The sequence below is a fragment of the Aricia agestis genome, chromosome 4, assembly GCF_905147365.1.
Source record: "Aricia agestis chromosome 4, ilAriAges1.1, whole genome shotgun sequence".
Classification (NCBI taxonomy): domain Eukaryota; kingdom Metazoa; phylum Arthropoda; class Insecta; order Lepidoptera; family Lycaenidae; genus Aricia; species Aricia agestis.
Genome location: NC_056409.1, coordinates 20,361,480 through 20,380,876, shown reverse-complemented (window position 1 = coordinate 20,380,876; position 19,397 = coordinate 20,361,480). Strand labels below are relative to the sequence as shown.

Below are 19,397 nucleotides of genomic sequence, written 5' to 3'. Positions count from 1 at the left end.
CTCGGAGGTCGTGGGTTCGATTCCCGCGTTAGAAACATATTATTTCCAAGTTTGGTTAGGAGTCAATGCAGGCTGATCACCTGTTTATCTGACAAGTAAGATGATCCATGCGTCGGATGGGCATGTAAAAATCAGTCCTGCGCCTGATCTCTCGCCGGACGTGTCGGTCTTCCGTCCCACTGGGTTATGAGAGTAAAGGAATAGAGAGCTCTTGTAAAGGTACTGCGCACACACTTGGGCACTATAAAATTACTCCTGCGTAGCTGGCCTGGTTTCAATTAAACCGGCCACCGTCACCGAAACCGGCGTGGGAGTTATTTATTTTTATTTATATTTGGCAACTTTTTTAGAATCTCTAGGGGGGCAGGCATGCAGACAGGGAGGCCTGTCCCCCCTTGGCGACGCCCTTGCCTACCTATGACATTATTTTTAAAGGCAACAAACAGATAAATGGATGGGCAGGCCGATAAATAGACATACTTTCGCATTTATAAAGGGACGCTTATACGGGCAACTAACTTTGACGTCACGACTACAGCAAGCAATTTTCGGCAACAAGCAGCAACAATCAGCAACTAGTTTTACTGGGCAATACTGTCATACACGAGCCATGTTCGTCAATTCGTATCGCCGCAATTTATTAAAATTGCCCCATGTTGCTCCACTAAATTGCTCCAGATCGCTCCATTCGTGTCGCCGGCAATTAATTTCCCGTGTAAGCGCTTCTTAATAGATAGCTATATGACTTAGACGTATGGATTCTCAAAGGATAAAATATTAATAATATAAGATAATAGTTGCGCTTTACGCTTCATAAACTTCGCTGACTGAAATAAATGTTCAATCAGTAATGATGCAGTAATATTTAATGTCTAGATCTCGGTGATGTCTGATCCTAAAATATCTTTTATTACCTTTCTAAAAGCAATTTTTATGTTCAATATTGTAATGTAAGTATATTCAATATCATTTAAGATTCAGTATCATGATTTATTTCGGAGAAAAACGTGAAATCGGCAATATTATGCTAGCCTTCAGATCTTATGTCTAGTATATTTTATAGCCCACGATTTATTATTGCCTTAATGTATCTTTTTATGTAGAAATAATATATTATATAGTTGTATGAAATATCATATTATATCATACTTATATCACCGAATATGTCTGACCGCTATCGGAAACCTTATTTTTTATACTTAAGGGGGCGACTAACCCGAAAGTGTCGATTTTATAATTCATTTTTATACTTGAAAATAAGCCCCGAATTGTTTCATTTTCTAAAATTAGATACTACATTATATTTCCGAGAATTCGATCTGAGCTAAAACATGATATCTTAAGCTTTTCTCGATAGAAAAAAAAAACACAAAGATGGATCTAATTTTCACGAATTTTTCATTTATTGCCATAACCGTGCAGTGAATTAAGTTAATATTTTAACACATTGTATAAAATTCTATCATTGAGAGATCCACCTAGCGGATTTTTAAAATGTTGTATATTTATCGAGTTATTGAGAAAAAACTAATTTGGCGTAGAATCCCCGTCGTCTTTTTTCACCTGGCATATGAAAGGTGAGTGTGAAGAGAAAAGGACGATGTTTGATTTTTTGGGTTAGTCGCCCTCTTAATAGAATATCATTACATAGCTTATATCACAAATATGATAATATTTCGCGAGTCGCGACGTCATATCAATTATTATCCTCTAATTTTATTCAACATAATCTGAATTTTAATTTCAAAAATCCTCAACATTTTGCTAGAAATGGTAAAGTTCGTAAAATTGCACGTGCCGAAACGAGAAAGATAATAAAATATTTAAAGCAAAGCCCTGTTAAAGCTGAATTCGGACCCACATTATCTTTGTCCAAATTAGAAACAGTCCCTCCATTGATACTGGACCCATTGGGAAATCAAATGGCCGAACAGAACAGCTTCTGGACCCAGCCGTGCTCATTTACTGTGGGGCCACGAAAGGCGCGTGGCAGCGTATACTTGACGCGAGGCGCGTGTCTCTGTGCCTGTTGGTTTTGGACGTAAGACACTTTGTTATATTATTTTGTAGTGTCAATCAAAATAATATTTAAAATCTTGCAATAACTTACGTATGGACTCCGCTTGCGATGACTATAATATGAATCTTTCACTACACACTTCATACAGCACACTGCAAAATAATATATTATCTTCTCTAAGGCCCGCAAAAAAATGATGTGAAAAATTGCCAAAATATGTGGTTATTACATTTCGCGATAATGCAAATAATAAAACCTTGCGCGAAAACAATTCTAGTCGACTCTACATCGTTTGCGTTTTCGCGATGTGACGTTCTTTTACGTCGCATCGCGTATTTCGTGTCTCGGTTACATAAACTAAACTATGTATTTAAAAGCAGGTTTTACTGCGATCGGGACAATTTGTTCTGTCAACTCAAAATGGCGGTAGAGCGATAAACGCTTTTTTATCGCCCGCTTGTTTTGTGGCTTTATTGTTATTCTTTTAACTTTTATTGAGGAGCCGGCGATAAAAACGATTGACAACTTCTTTGAAAATCATTCCTCGTCATAATCAGCGTCAACTGAATTTTTTAAGATACGCAGTGTTTTTATGATGATTCTCCTAGTATTAGATTCTCCTAGTATTAGATTCTCCTAACCGATGAAATATGTACAAGTAAATAAATATTTAATAGAATTACACAATATTACTAATACATTCGTTTTACATAATATAAACTACATAGAAATAATTTCTATGCCCAAATTATTTGTAACCACTGATCACTATTTGTGGCTGGGATATTGAAACCATTTCGTCAAATGATGAAATTCCATATAAACTACATTCATTGAACGCTCAAGTCCAATTCCACGAATCGGGGTTAAAATGGACCATGCCGCCTTGATAATTTGGCTATAGCGATATCGATTTTTCTCAGCAATGACTAAAGCTAAGAAATTAAAGTTCATTGTCAGCATTCATCATGTCTTTGTCTTTGAATTACCCAAAGCATATAACACGATTGGTCAACTTTTATAACACTATAAAAAAGGGATTTAAGCTTCCAAAATTTGTACATAGATTGGTTCAAGCATACACTTTAATTTGCCGATAGCAATATGAAATGTATAATTATGGTTTTTAAATTACGCGACAAAAACCATTTTGTCGCTTACGCCCTTTCCATTTTTTGCTGTTCCATTGCTTGTTTTCTATGAGAGGCCGGGCCGGCCTCTCATAGAAAACAATCAATCTAAAACATATCCAACACGGTTTTTAGGGTTCCGTAGTCAACAAGGAACCCTTATAGAATCGGCCTGTCCGTCCGTGTTTTTGCTCAGAGACTATAGGACCTATATTACTACCTAAGCTGTACATATTAATGATGAGGCATTAATGCACATATTAATGATGCCGACAAAATGGTACATGAAATCTTAAAAAAATATTTTTTATGGTACCTTCGCTACACATCAAGCGGGGATGAAATTTTTTTTTCGCGTTCGCCCCATCGTGTGGGATATCGTTGGATAGGTTTTTTAAAAATATTATGAGTATTCATAGATCATATTAGTGATCGAAGTTTAAAGTGGAAAAATCGTTGGAGTCCAGTGTCCCTTCTACCAGCTAAACTGTGGCTTCTGGAAATGTGAAAAAATTCACGGGTGTAGGAAATATGCTGAATTTAAAAGGAAAATTATCACGGCTAAGAAGACTTCATAAATTATTGAGTAATAATCGATCGACTAACTTCCTTTATACTTCGCCGAATACATTTTTTTAAATGTAATTAAGTATAAAGGAACTTTACGTTCAAATTCCTTTAAAAGTAACTGAGATGATGTTGTTAGTAGTGTAAAACTACGGAACACGCACTTGGCCGGTTTTTTTTTTACTTTAACGCTTTCACCTTAAAATAAAATGACGTTGTCTAATGTTCATAAATATATTCGAACGACGAGGTCCACTTCCACGGAAAAGCCTGATTTAACTATCATATTATTGTCGTTGTTGTCGTTCCAGGGTTAGTTAGCGCTTTGATTATATACTATACGAGCGACCCGCCCCGGCTTCGCACGGGTATAAAATATATTATAGCCTATGTCACTGAAACAATAACAGCCCTCTTTTTTGTCGAGGGTTAAAAATCAGCCAAGTGCGAGTCGGACTCGCGTACGAATGAATATTATTTTGTTTTTAGTATTTGTTATCTAAGCGGCAACAGATATACACAATAATAATATGTGAAAATTTCTGAAGTCTGGCTATAGCGTTTCTTGAGATAAAGCCTGGCGACAGACAGACAGACGGATAGATGAACAGACAACGAAGTCTTAGTAATAGGGTCCCCTTTTTACCCTTTGGGTACGGAACCCTAAAAATGATTAAAATCGATTCAGTAGTTTTGATTTTAAATAATTTATATTCACTACTACCCGTGGCCAACCCATGTTTGTTAAAATGGTATGTATCGAGGAAATAAAAGGCTTTATTATTATTATTTATTATTATTACTACCCGTGGCCCGCATTGGTCGGTACTGCCGCAAAAGCTACGTCCCGCAATTTTTTAATCTGTAATATCTTCGAAAATATTAATTTAAAATTTAAATCATAATATTATGTTGTAGAGGGCCATAATCAATAATGTATTTAAAGTAAATAAGGAGGTCCAGAAAAATCAGACTGTCCTATGTAGCTTAAAAATATTATTTTAATTAATAAAGGCATATGTATACCTTAGCTGTGTATTAATTGATACTTGGTAGTTGGTATAAAATACATCTTATCTTATTATATAAAATTCTCGTGTCACAATGTTCGTTCCCGTACTCCTCCGAAACGGCTTGACCGATTCTCATGAAATTTTGTGAGCATATTGAGTAGGTCTGAGAATCGGCCAACATCTATTTTTCATACCCCTAAGTAATAAGGGGTGTTCACATTATTAAAAATTATTTATATGGCAAAACAACGTTTGCCGGGTCAGGTAGTTATATATAATAATATTTCGCGGTCCGAGATTCGACCTTTCGCGGTCCGCAAACTGACTAGAGGTACAATATACTTACTGCCGCACTTTAAAGATTCAATGATTACTATAATTGAACGGAATCATAAGCTCCATAAATAAATTAAACGTTAAAATAATGTTTCTGAGTTTCTGTAACATTTCTGGGTTAACTTTAACATAGATTCGTACCAATGAGCATTAATATTATGATAACTGAGAAAAATAGTGAGGTTAATTACCGAACCTTATAGTCCGAATACTCATTAGTCATTATATTAGTGAATAGTGGGCAATAGTATTGATTTGTTATGAAGGACAATAATTCCCATTCCGGATATTGGCGTCTAGACCGGAGATGTAAACACTTTTGTATAGCTTCGGCCTTCAACACAAGGACTTGCCTAAGTTCTTACGTAAATGTAATACTATAAGCCTTAAGCTAAGGATTTTATTAAACAAGAGTCAGAAACAAATGATTTTAATTAACAAAACAAGTTACACTTAACAATTAAAGAAAAGAGTTAATATTCGTACACAAAAGTTATAAAATCTACCCAACTACACTTTTAAACTAAAAAATAATTATCACAGCACAATTTAACGTTAACATAAGCACAGTGGCTCACTAGTCCTATTCTACACGCACTAATACAATCCCTATTATCACCTGATCGTTGTTGCACTAGCAAAAAGAGCGCGAATCACAGCACTTAGCGTCTTATATAGGTCACGAGCATGTCACTTGTCACAGCACTAGTTTGACAGTTGGCAGCTGTCAAGTAATCGAACTTGACAGCTTATAGGTGTTGCCAAGATGTTCCGCTAACAGTACATAGTATTACCACAGTCTATTACCTCTAGATTTATTTACATAGTACGTTATGTACCTGTTGTATTACGAGTTAATTCAATGACTTTTAAGGACTTAGGGTGTTTGTGCACTACACGGAATTTTACCGTCCGGTGTGGCGCGGCGCGGCGTCCCGATTTCTTACGTTTTGATATGGCAAAGGTGAAAGTTATTTCACCTTTGCCATATCAAAACGTAAGAAATCGGGACGCCGCGCCGCGCCACGCCGGACGGTAAAATTCCGTGTAGTGCACAAACGCCCTAACTGCCACACTCAGAAATGAATACTGATAATTATCATTATTCATTATTTATTTAGCTGTAATTAAATAAAGATTTTGAGTTTTCACATAACCCCCATACATTATCCATCAAACTCTTCATTAACCCATCAAGCCCCATTAGCTCACCGGTGAGCGAGACACAATAGAATAACAATAGATTTCCAAGAATCCACGATAGAAGTTTAATCATTAAATATTCCCGAGGGCGGCCGTAAGGGTCAGATCCCATTACAGCTTGACGAAGCGATGCGATGAATGTGCCATCGAGGAAACTGATTTTAGTCGGATTACGTCAATTCAATGTAAGTCGCGAATCGCGATCTATCGGCTAAACTTGACATAACGCGACCTAATTACGTAGGTCCGCCATCAGCATGAATCAACTTCTCTGATAGACAATTCAAAATCGGAGTAGACAGCCCAACACCGTTGGCGGCAACGCTGTGTTTGTTCAGTGGTTCAAGCGTGAACCGGTTACAAACAGACGCACTTCCGTATTAGTTAAATCTAAGAATATAGATGAGATCATGGAGTCTGAATAATGTGTTTTATGAATTATGGATGATCCATTATGATTTATGTTAAGATTAAATATTACAGTTTTAAGTAGCAGATGTTGTGTACAGGCGGGAGAATGTAATTTTTAACAGTAAGTACGTTTTCTTGTACTAAATAAATTTCAGACGCGTTTTTAGTTATTTCGTGATGTAAACAATTTCAATAAGCTTAGAAAAATACTATATGTTTGTGTTTGGTGGAGACTGGAGATTCATTAAAATACCTACTATTTTTCAAGTATATTAATTACATTTTGCCCTAACGTCAAGTAGATTGTAGGTACTTACTCAAAATATAAGTGATTGTTTTTTTTCTTTAAAAAAAACCACACATCGTGGAATTAAGTCGGTCAAGTGATTGGTTTTAACTTTTACCAAACCTTTTGTCTTATATTCAGGACCATTGCAAACATGAAGCTAATAAAAAAACAAGAATTTTGTCGTATTTCCACTATACTCGTATACCGGGATCTTTATTCATGACTCCACGCGACGTGAAGGGCCGCATGAGTCGGCGGTTCTGGAGGACCCTTCTCCCACATGTTTTATCGAATAACGTCGCACCAGAGTATTAGTCGGAAACGTCGTGGTCATCGTGTTGTATATTCTATTATTCGGAGCATGGCATATGAACCCTTTTTTATAAACCCTTTTTATATTCCAGCACTGATGCGTCGCGTCGGTCTGAAAGTCGCGAGTCGCTATAACTGCTGGGCTAAAATGGTCACATTTAGCAATTCCTCTCAATCGATTCAGCAAATGAATTGTCAAAACTGCCAAACTGACAAATGTCAAATCAGTACAAAAATACAGAAAAGAAGAATTGCATTTTTATTTTTTAATAAGAAGAAGAAGAATTGCATTTTTCGATTTTAGAAAAATGAATCATATTATGATTCATATCATGATTCTTCAAAGCGACCATTATAGCCCAGCTGCTCAAAGGTGAGTTTTAGGGCCGGGCGTACTTGGAAGATAATAATTATTATAGGACCAACTTTTTTACCAACGCAGCTTTAGTGCCAAGATCATCTTGCCCCGTTAGAGCAGGAGGCCTAAAAAGGCCACATTTGGCAATTCTTATTACAGTCTTACTAGGAATTGAATCATAAACCACAAAATGGCCGCATAAGCGACAATTCATATTTTGATTCGGATACAATTCTTTTTCGGCAATTCATCCATTTGACACTTTTCTATGAGAGTTCCTAAAATGGCCCCTAAATATGAATTCTTTTAGTCTCAATCATGTGTCAATTAGCAGATTCATAAAAAGTTACTGCAGTGGTACATCTCGTAATTCGTATTTTGTTCTTTTTAATTAATAAAAATAGTTATGGCTGATTTAGGCTTATATGAAAACTTTTTGGAGCATGCCCGTATTACGGAGAGTCTTTTATATCGTAGGCAAAGCACCATATTTAGGGAAATGGATATAGCTTTCGAAATACCGGAGCCTGAGTTTGTGGGATTATTTCGCCTCAACAAGAGCTTGTGTCGTGACCTCATACAAGAATTGGAACCTCATATGCCTGGAGCCCGTAGTGGGATTAGTACTTCCTCAAAGTTAAGTAAATAATTATTTATTAACTGAATATTATGAAGTACCTACTCATAGTTTCCAATAAGATTGTTGTAACTGTACCTACCTGCCTACACTCAATTAATAATCTGCTTTATTACTTTTAGGTATTAAGTACATTAAGTTTTTACGCATCTGGATCTTACCAGAGAACTATAGGTGCTAGTGCACATCACAAGATGCACCAAGTGAGTGTATCCAACTGCGTGAGGGCTGTGACACAAGCCCTTAACAATGAGCATTTTCGGAGGAAATATATTCATTTCCCACACTCACGTGAAGAACGAAATATAATAAAAAATGGGTAGGTACTTATGTATAATGTGTAATTGATGCATTTGGGGTTTGATAGTCCATAATAAATACTTACTTAATTAATAATTTTTTCCAGATTTTATCAAAAGTTTCGTATTCCCGGAGTGATAGGATGCATAGATGGTACACATATAGCCATTGTAAGGCCTTCTCAAAATGAAGAAAGGTTTTTCAATCGCAAGAGGTACCATTCATTGAATACTCAAATTGTAAGTAGGTATTCATAATATAACTAAGTTATTAAGTTCGTTGAAATTGTAGGTAAAAATAAGTAGGTACCTATACCTACCTTGGGTATAGGTCACTACTTATTTTTAAAAGAGATACTTAGTATAAATTTTACATTCCCCTTTTTATTTATTCTCTTTCTGTACAGTCATATTTTTCAGATATGTGATTCTGAGTTAAATATACTCAGTGTGGATGCTAGCCATGGTGGGGCAACACATGACTCATTTATTTGGAATCACCATCCATTGAAATCACATCTAGAGAATCTACATCAAGTCCAAAATGATACTTTATGGTTCTTAGGTCAGTATAAATTATTATATTTAAGTATGCTATATACAATATACATATTTACTTACATAGTAATATATTATGTTCTTATTAATTTCTTATAGGTGATTCAGGTTATGCCCTACGCCCTACCATGATGACACCAATTCTAAACACAGAGCCTGATTCTCCACAAAGGTATTACACTGATCTACATTGTCGAGCTCGCAATACTGTGGAGAGGTGCATCGGGCTACTTAAATCTCGCTGGCGCTGTCTTTTGGTGGATCGCAAGTTGCATTACCATCCTACAACAGCTGGATTAATTGTGAATGCTTGTGTAGTTTTACACAATATTTGTAATGCAGCTAGAATGCCTGTCACACCACTAACACCACAGGAGGAAGAAAATGAAGTCAACATGCAAGTATGAAACTATTTTTTATGATACAATATTTCAAAACTTAATACATATTTTATGAAATAAAAAACATATAATATGTAAATGTTTTTAGATAAGTCCAGAAACACCAGCGAGATTGCTAGCGAGGAGAGATCACTTAGCTGCCGGAGAATCAGTGCGGAATACCCTTGTGGAGAGACTTTGGTCAGAGCGATAATATAATCTATAATGGCTTTTACTCAACTAATTAGGGATGGATCTTGTTGTTCACATAATATTAAGTATTTTTTAAATTTTATCACCCTGTTATATTTCACTTGTACACGTAAGGATAAAATTTAAAAATTTGTTTTTTTTTTAATTTTTGATTTAAATAGTGTTATCTTTTGTGTAATGACTTTATTATTTAATTTTAGTATTTTGTTAATATGCCCTGTAAAATTTTAAATTATTTTGCACGCCACTTACAAGGCAGAATGTTGGATCCATGTATGTACCAATATTGTAAGCTCTTTATATTATAACACATTTATGCAATAAATTATTCTATAGAAAGTTGTGTGCAGGTTTTTTTTAAATAAAAATGTGAATTTGCTGATTGAAATTGTTTTTATTTTTAATGGTTGATAATAATATTCAAAGTACTTACTATAACACAAGGAATCATAAAAGAGACTTACTTACTAATTAGTAATGACATAAAAATATTTAAATACAAGTATGAAAACAAATACACGTCTACAAGTTAAAATTTTGTAATTATGATGTTCTAAAAGAAAAAAGTAAGTAAAGTAATGTCCATATTTTTAATCCCAAGATATCAAATATAAAGTATAACATTTCAATTTCAAAATCGTTATGAAAATATAATGGTTAAGTACTAATTATCAAGGAAACAGAAACCTGCCGATATCATATTTTATCATTAGACCTTATAGGCAGGTCTAAGAGAAACTATTTATTGAAAGTATTGCTCAGCTATATTAGCTAAACGTCCTAAATTAAGTCCTATATTTTGAAGACCTTCAGCACTAGCAGCATCTGCTGCAGCACGCTGCATCTCAACTTGGGAGAGTATTCTCCGTGCCTCATCTAAAGGAGCTAGTGGCCGAGCTGAAACAAAAGAGTTTAGATTAATAATATACTGAAAAATATCCTTAGCAACACATAAGAAGAGCAAAGTATTGTTTATCATGGCTATAAAGTTATCAATTTGTTCTTCTTTTTAGGGTTCCATACCCAAAGGGTAAAAACGGGACCCTATTACTAAGACTTCAATGTCTGTCTGTCTGTCTCCCCAGGCTGTATCGCAAGAACGGTAATAGCTAGAGAGTTGAGTTTTACAAAGTTCTTAATAGTATTAGAATTTTAATAATTAATAATAAAATTAAAATAAAATAAATATTTAAAAGGGGCTCCCATACAAAAATACAATTTATTTGCCCACTTTTGCTCTTAAATGGTACGGAACCCTTCGTACGCGAGCCCGACTCGCACTTGGCCATTTTTTCAACTAAACAATAAATTTTATTTTTTATCGGTTGTACAGCTAATGAATCTATCTCTCTTTGCATAACACTAATAAATGAATATCTCTTTTGCACTATATACCTACAATCAAAAGGTAAAACTTACTGCGAACCCTTTTTTGCCTTCTTTGTCTAGGCAATAATGGCCTGTTGTCATTATTAGGTATCTCCGAAGGTAGTACTAGAAGTTCCTCTTCAATTTCCACTGGAACTGCTTCCTCCGATGTTCTAAAACATTAAAATGTTACATTTAATAGAAATAATAACTACTAGATGACGTCCGCAACTCCATTGCGCCAAAACTCGTTTATCGCGCGGGAGCCGTACATTTTTCGGGATAAAAACTATCCTATGTCCTTCCTCAGGACTCTAAGTATCTCCATGTCAAATTTAAGCAAAATCGGTTCAGCGGTTTGGACATGAAGAGGTAACAGACAGAACAATTACTCTTCTTATCAAATGTAATAAAATCAAACAAAATGTTAGCAATTCATTACAAATAATTTTCTTCTTTTTTTCAATATAACTAAGTACATATAAATTAATTATAATATTGATTATTAATCTACCACATGTAGTAATATAATTGTACAAGTAAATGTATATTTCCTATTTATGAATTAAGATAAGTGTACTTACTCAGTAATTCCAAAAACTTTATGCAAGTTCAAAAATTTCGAGACTTTACGCCTTGCGATGCAAAGAGCCACTGATTTGAAGAACAACACAATCCTAACAAAACGAGAGCAGTAAAAAACTTTGCTAAAATCGAATTCCATCGTAAAACTTAATTTTTTTCGTCTTGGTGAGTTTCCATAAACTTCCCACAACGCAGCTTGTGTGAGCCACCAAATTAACCGAGATTTATTGCTCAAAACTCAAGTGTTTCGCCCTAATGCAGTTTTAACATTGGTGGTTGAAGTGTTCGTAGATTTTTTTCACAAAAAATTCTAGTTCTCAACACCAATGACCAACGTAAACAAATAAAATTGCATTTTTATGGTTGACATTTGACAATTAGAAGATTATGACACTTAAGACGTTTATTTCTTGCCAGTCGTATAAAACGAAACTTTTTCTGATATTTTTTACTTTAAACTCGAGTTTTTTACCGTATATTTAATCGCTTTCATCGATTTTTAACAAGAAATATTATTACTTTATATGACAAAACATTTTTGACTCACAATTTTAATACAAATACAGATAATCGGTAAGGTCGCTTAAAATCGATTAAATTATTTTTATGTGGCAACATATGCCAGAAATATGAATCTACGGATGAATTGAATTGGAGCAGTATTGATAGAGAATGCGTCCATTTTACGGAATTTTAGAGGAACTGCTAAGAATTCGGTAATTGAATTCTTTTTAGCAGTATTGCGTAATGTGGCCTTTTTAGGCCCGCAGGGCTAAAAATGGTCGCTTTGATTATGATTCATAATATGATTCATTTTGTAAAATCGCAAAATGCAAGTCTGCTTGCAATTTATGTCTAGTAATCTAATTTGTCAGTTTGACAGTTTTGACAATTCATTTGCTGAATTGATTGAGAGGAATTGCTAAATGTGACTATTTTAGCCCCGCTGAAACTTCGACAGCACCGCCACAGTCCAAACAACTTACAGAATAAACCCCTGCCTTACTCCCGAAACTGATATCGATTTCGATTTTCGATTTCAACGGTTTTTTGACACTTTAGACATGTAAAATATGTCTAAAAGATATAAAAAAAACCGTTGAAATCGAAAATCGAAATCGATATCAGTTTCGGGAGTAAGGCACCAGAATCGTCCCAGTTTTGTTTCAGAAATCTTCAATCGACAAGTGTAGTCTGTGCAGGGGTAATCATAAGTCATAACTTACACGAACCAGAATAAGTTGTAGACTCAATGAAACACAAACAAAGTTCGATTTGATACGCCATGTTCGGTATTGCGAATAAATCATCTGGTTCTTATTGGGTACAGTCGGGGGATTTGATGCTTAGCAGACACAGACGTCATTATCACCTAAAGTGACAAATTTTCACCGGCTTCCACCATATTTTGCACCTGATATTAATCATTTCAGCGTTTGCAAAAGATTCAAAAATGATTTTGCTCAAAATTTCGAAACGATCATAATATTATGGATTTCTTGAGGTGCGTTCTCGTAACTAAATGGCTTTCGTTTCATTGCAATGAAACGAAAGCCACTTAGTTACGAGAATAGGCATTAGACTTTAGGGCGCAAAATATTAATGTTCGATTAATATTTTCGCCCTAAAGTCTAAAAAAGTTGCAATGGTAGGCGATAGAGATAGGCAATGGAGACAATATTATTTCTTGTCCGCGCGTGGCATGAGTTGACAGAAATAGGATGTGTTAACTTTGGCCATTAGGAGACAGCGGTAAAAATACAAAACAGTCACGAGATAGCTAACTTTTAGGACTATATTCTTACTTCATCGGCAGTGCGGATATTCTGAAAAAAATCAATGTGTTACAGAATCGCGAGAAAAAATCCGCGTCGCTAAAATTCGCAGTGCGGACAGGTACAGTACAGTTAGTACAGTCACGGAAATTGATTGGTAACTTAAGGGAAGTTACCAATCAATTTCCGTGACTGTACTAAGCTTTGTCATAAACTTGAGCTGTGATATACGAGTCCAGGTCCGGAGTCCGCCAACATTCGCCATAAATAACGGCTATTGGTAAAGTTGAATTAACTATATTTTTCGCATAAATAAAGCCGATGCCATTACAAGAGCCACCCCTAATGAGGGTTTTCTTCGCAAAGTCTTTGTATAGTTTGTAGTGTACCAGTAATTAATAGCTATCCTTACAAATATCCTATACCTTACAAACGCGTGGTTTTGTTAGTATACATGGAAACTAGACAGTCCATTGACTGGCCTCTGATTTACCTCTGTGGTTTCATCTTCCAAAGAAGTTGCATTTAGAAATTATGAACCTATTAAAATATTAATTATTAACCTTTACAGGTTAATAGTGTCAAGATTAGAACCGGTCAAAAACTGATGGCCTCATACTTATTATGTTCTCAACTTTTAAAAAGTTTATACATAAAATACCTATTTTCAACAAAAGAAGGTATTGTATACATAATAATGTTATGTTCCGTACTTGTAGCATTATATTTACCTCTATTTAAAACGCGATGTCGTTTTTCCCTTCGGAGACACTATACTTATCCCCATGTATGATGTAACAGAACGTTATTTTTAATAGCCTCTCTGAACTTCAATCTGCAAGGTTAAAAGTTAAATGTCAATTGCCATATCTGAAGTATCGTAACAGCCAACATATGGATTAAACCAAACTTTTCATTTAAACTTCCCGCTTACATTAATAGCTTTCCAAAGCTCTATTATAGCCGAAAGCTTCTGCCGGCTTTCAAAAGTTATTTTAAAGTTAAATGTGTGTAATCTTTACATAGCATACGGCCGCAGACCCGGCGCACGGTCTTTCGATCTTATGTCTTTAGTGGTAAGGTTCAAAAGAGATAAGTCGGGCTCATCGTCGACTGTACCTACAGTGATGGTCTAAATGAAAATGCTTTTCATACGGTATCTCGAGTTTTCAGTTTTCGCTAACATTTAGTTAGTATTTCCCTTATGGCGGAGTCGCGTAGCTTGAGTTGAGTCTTCAAAGGAGATGAGTGTTTCATGAAAGTAAATATTATTATGTATTTTATAATCGTCCAATCCACGAGGCGAGTCACAAAACATTGTATTAAAATTTAAATGTAATTTTTTTTTATGAAATGTTGTGTCTAGTCTAATGTTGTGGACCATGAAGCATTTGTGCTAGGTTACTCTATCCGCTGTGCGGTAATCCTAAGAATTCTTGATCTTAGGAAGATAAAGCGAGAGATTTTATTTATGAAGAGAGAGATTTACATATCACATACTAATAATCGGCCAAGTGCGAGTCGGACTCGCGCACGAAGGGTTCCGTTACGGTATGGAGCGAAAGTAGACAAAAAATTGTGTTTTTTTGTATGAGAGCCCCTCTTAAATATTTAATTAATTATTAAAGTAACAATATAATTAAAGTTTTTTTCTGAAAATTTTAAGTGCCTAGCTTTAGGTTACCTTTATTGATTACGAGCTAAAAAGGCCAAGAAAATTACGTTTCTTGTATGGGAGCCCCCCTTAAATTTAAAATTTTATTTTGATTTTAGTATTTGTTGCTAAAGCGGCAACAGATATACAATATAATCTGTGAAAATTTCAACTCTCTAGCTATTACCGTTCTTGAGTTACAGCCTGGAGACAGACAGACAGATAGACAGACAGACAGACAGACAGACGGACAGACGGATAGACGGACAGATAACGAATAATGACAACAGGTAGGTACTTGATTTTTTCTCATAGTCCTTAACTATATGTGTACTTTAATATTTAGTAATAATTAAAATAAAAAAATAAGGGGGGTCCCATACAAAAAATACAAATGTTGGCCTAATTTTGCTCTATAATAGTACGGAATCCTTCGTGCGCGAGTCCGACTCGCACTTGGACGATTTTTTTAAAGTTGATTAAAAGGTAGCTGAAATAACACGGTTGGCGTTCTCTTCAGCGGCCGATGATGCTCATGTGATACATTTAATCTTCTCCATCCTGCCTAGCATACGCCAACGAGATATCTCACACTCGAGATAATTAAAAACTACTCGTCTCATAATGTCAAAATCTCGACATTATCTCGACAAAGCTCTATAAAAATGTGTTATTTCGATGATGATGAGATCTACGCGAGAAAAAAAATTTTGTCATGCTACGGTCAATAGAGATGAAGAGACAAACCATCAAACATCGAGAAAACATGTAGAGTGAGATATCTCGTTGGCGTATGCTAGGCAGGCAGGAGACAGGTTATTCCTAGAACACAGTTTGCATATAAATTGCTACTAGGAGGCATGTTTCTTCAGCTTACGAGCTCGGTGTTCCGAGGAAATGGTCAGTTTTGCTTATTTGGTAAAATTGAGTGATGCTGTGATGTATGCAAATGTTGGTATTACCTGTAATTATGCTACCGTCGCGTCGTGATAAGAGGAATAAATTATGAAAAAACTCTACCCGTTTATAATTTTTTTGATGCTTCAATAAGATTAGAAACGCTTCTTCTATTGCTAAGATGAGAGAAGTAATAAGACAAAGAACAAGATAATATTTTAAGCAATCAAATTACGCGTTTATATCCGCGTTGGGTTCTATAAGTCTAATTTGTATCTGCGTACATTCTCTTACATTTTTAAACATCTTCATTTTTATCCCTTATCTAATAAGTTAAGAGTCCGTATACGAAATTTTGCCGATTTCGCTGATTAACAGACGTGATTTAACAGTTAAAATACAGTATTTATATAAGTTTTAATGCACAACATGTAAGATCATTTCAATTATAATCTAATGTCGGAGCTAGATTTTTGTTTTTTATTAAGTATTTTTAAATAATCCAACTCAAACCCGCGACAGTTTTGTGATTTTTGCTGTAAAAGGTTTAGAATATCACCTGTTTATGGATTGTATTGACGTCTTAACGATATGAAAAAAATACAATGTACTGTTGAGAAAGTCCTCTATACAATGTTGGAATTACTTTTTACCACTTTTATATGAAATAGTTTAGTAAAAAAATATGTAACTCGCCAAAATTTTAGAGAAAATGGGCAAAGAATTGATGTTAATTTCGGCAACTTGGAGCTGTAATTCATTTATGAATTACAGCTCCAAGATGAAGAAAACGACAGAAATAATTTATAGATAAATTTCTATCCAATTCGAGAAAAAAGAAAAAAAAAGAAAAGCAAATTGTGCCAAAAAACACGATTCAAAACAACCTAAATCTCACATTAGCCTTGCGGCGAGTAATATAATGTGAGATTTAGGTTGTCTTGAATCGTGTTTTTTGGCACAATTTGTTTTTTTTTTTCTTTTCTCTCGAATTGGATAGAATTTTATCTATATATAGATTATTTATGTCGTTTTCTTCAAAGTTTCGGCAAAATTTCGAATACGGACTCTTAAGGGTCTCCCAACGAAGAAGATATTTCGCTACTGGTGTAGTCTTTCTGTGACTTACGTATATATATATTTTGTTGCGCTTTCTAAAACTGTAATAATTTTTCAGTGTTATTTCTTTGCGAGTGGAGTTTGGCGTTTTTAACTTTTCAATAAGAAATTCCGCGGGAGTACTAATATGAAATATGTGGCGAGGTTTATAATACTTTTGAACTTATTGTGGAAACTTCTGGAAACTTCTACCCCTGTTATAAACTCGGGAACTGAGTGCAAAAATACTTATTCATAATGACACAAGTAACAATCTTGCGAGAATTCTTGCGATAAAATTGTTCTAACATAATATTATCTCCGCTGCATACGAGATGAAAATTGTCCTATCTTCACCTCCTTTGAATAAGAATGGAGGTTTTGTCGTGGAGATAATGTGTTTGTCTCTGGGGATAGGCTTCCAGGTATTTTAAGCTTAAAGAAGCTATAATAACCATTAAAATAATTGACAGAATAGTTATATACGTACAACTGAGTTACATGCACTGTATAGATTTGAGTTATTACAAACTATTGACAACTCATTCATTAATGATTAAAGTTTGAACACTACAAAAAAAGTAAAATGCAAAAAATATTACAGCATAAACTACCATACCACCAGCTGTTAGTATGACCCCAGCGTTACAGGAAAAATGCGCTAATAAAAATAGGAATGTAATATTGAAATACAAATCAATGTATAACTTTCTAAAGAGAATTCTGACGTTGATATTGTTAAATTATTATGTAGACTAGCGCTGTACGTGCTCGTCGTCTGTGTCGTATCCTAAAATTATATCCCGGGCCACTACTGACAGGTTATTTATGAGAAAATTTAAAAATAAACCATTATAAAATATAGCGTTTCATATTACATAATATGACGAATAGTTTTTATAATTTATGAATATCGAAGTGAACACAAGCATATTTAAACGTGGGACAAAATTGTCTCTGAAGCCCAACTTTTGAATGATAGCTCATGAGTCATGACAAATAGAGTCTAATTAATAGTGATCGCTTGTCGTCGGCGATAATTGCATAAAAATACCATATTTTGAGTGTACTGAAGTTAGGATCGTAAAAAACATTGTGGGAGACAGGGACGAATTTTGTCGGCCGTGTGCACGGCGACAGTTATAGCGGGTTCACATTATTGCAAACCAGTTATCCAGTCCAGCGCTGGATTGCTACTGGAGTCTTACAAGACTTACGAGATATCTCGTGGATATATCACTCTCGAGCGTAGTGATATTGTCGATAAAATATCTGTTTTTCCATAACATGCGTACGTCGAGAGATAAATTTCTCGTTCGTAGACTAGCTTCAGATATCAAAGATAATATGTATATATCGACAAATTTGTCAAAACTCGATAAAAATGTGTTGTCATGGTTCCTAAGGTTCGTAGACATAAATAGCACAGATTAAGAAAAAAAAACAATTATCTCTAATTTTGCCGACAGACACGAGAAAAAAGTATGTCATGTTAGGGTCAATAGAGATGAAGTGATAAACCAGTTAACATCGAGGAAAAATGTAGACAAAATTTTCTCGTTTGCACATAATATCTTAGGCCGACTGGTATGCAGTAGAAGAGACTGAATTGCATTCCAGTGCCCGTTTACATTATTCCAGTAGCAATCCAGCGCTGGATTGGAATAGTGTAAACCGGGCATTACAACAACAAGCTGAACAGTGTTTCTGAACAATACGTAATTACAGTAACATTCGTCTCGTAATGAATAAAAATTATGCCGCGTTGCTCTTTTGTTTCTAATAAATATGTATGCACTTTTAAATGAGTATTTTTGTAGAGTGTTTGTTTTTTCATGCCTGTCTGATCCTTCGTTCTTTGTCTATGATTATCAGCGTTACCTAATGATAGGCCAATGATGGATAAACACGATGGGGAAGTCTACAGATCGATATGCAGCTCTACACGTTCGCATACACTTGTATTGGTCAATTATAGGATTTATAGGCCAATGTAGAGAACCCCCATAATCATAACGCATTGAAATAAAAATAAAATATTAAATTCCAAAGAAAAATCGTAATCAAGATCGTAAGCAAATAAAATCTAAAGCGAAATTTGTTTCTACAGGTACGAGTGGTACGACCTTTTCAAAAAGATTATTGGGTTCAGAGATTTGCATTATTAAATTTGCGTTGTACATGCACAGATTTAAAAGCAGATTGATAAAAGAACCAAATAATAATCTACATAGACTGCTAAAATTACCTTTCCTTTTGTATTTCGTCGTAGTCGGGTAAAACATGAAGTTGTA

The 19,397-nt window shown here is 34.8% G+C and overlaps 2 protein-coding genes across 4 annotated transcripts in view; both read left to right on the top strand.

Moving 5' to 3' along the window:
• The window catches only part of LOC121726700, a 222,231-nt gene that overhangs the window by 60,752 nt on the left and 142,082 nt on the right, over window positions 1-19,397 (top strand). The window lies entirely within an intron of this gene.
• LOC121726701 (putative nuclease HARBI1) lies at window positions 7,770-9,801 on the top strand. 2 transcript variants are annotated; one of them, XM_042114191.1, is made up of 6 exons: window positions 7,770-8,276; window positions 8,399-8,595; window positions 8,683-8,815; window positions 8,996-9,140; window positions 9,233-9,534; window positions 9,623-9,801. In XM_042114191.1, the coding sequence occupies exons 1-6, from the start codon at window positions 8,046-8,048 to the stop codon at window positions 9,725-9,727; spliced, it is 1,113 nt and encodes a 370-aa protein (XP_041970125.1). In that variant the 5' UTR covers window positions 7,770-8,045; the 3' UTR covers window positions 9,728-9,801. The 2 variants fall into 2 exon arrangements, with proteins under 2 accessions (XP_041970125.1, XP_041970126.1); XM_042114192.1 differs by having other exon boundaries at window positions 8,233-8,595.

Coding starts and splice junctions, on each gene's coding strand:
- LOC121726701 (XM_042114191.1), top strand. CDS start 8,046: ATGGCTGATTTAGGCTTATATGAAAACTTTTTGGAGCATGCCCGTATT. Junction 8,816..8,995: donor ATTCATTGAATACTCAAATT/GTAAGTAGGTAT, acceptor CATATTTTTCAG/ATATGTGATTCTGAGTTAAA. Junction 9,141..9,232: donor TGATACTTTATGGTTCTTAG/GTCAGTATAAAT, acceptor AATTTCTTATAG/GTGATTCAGGTTATGCCCTA.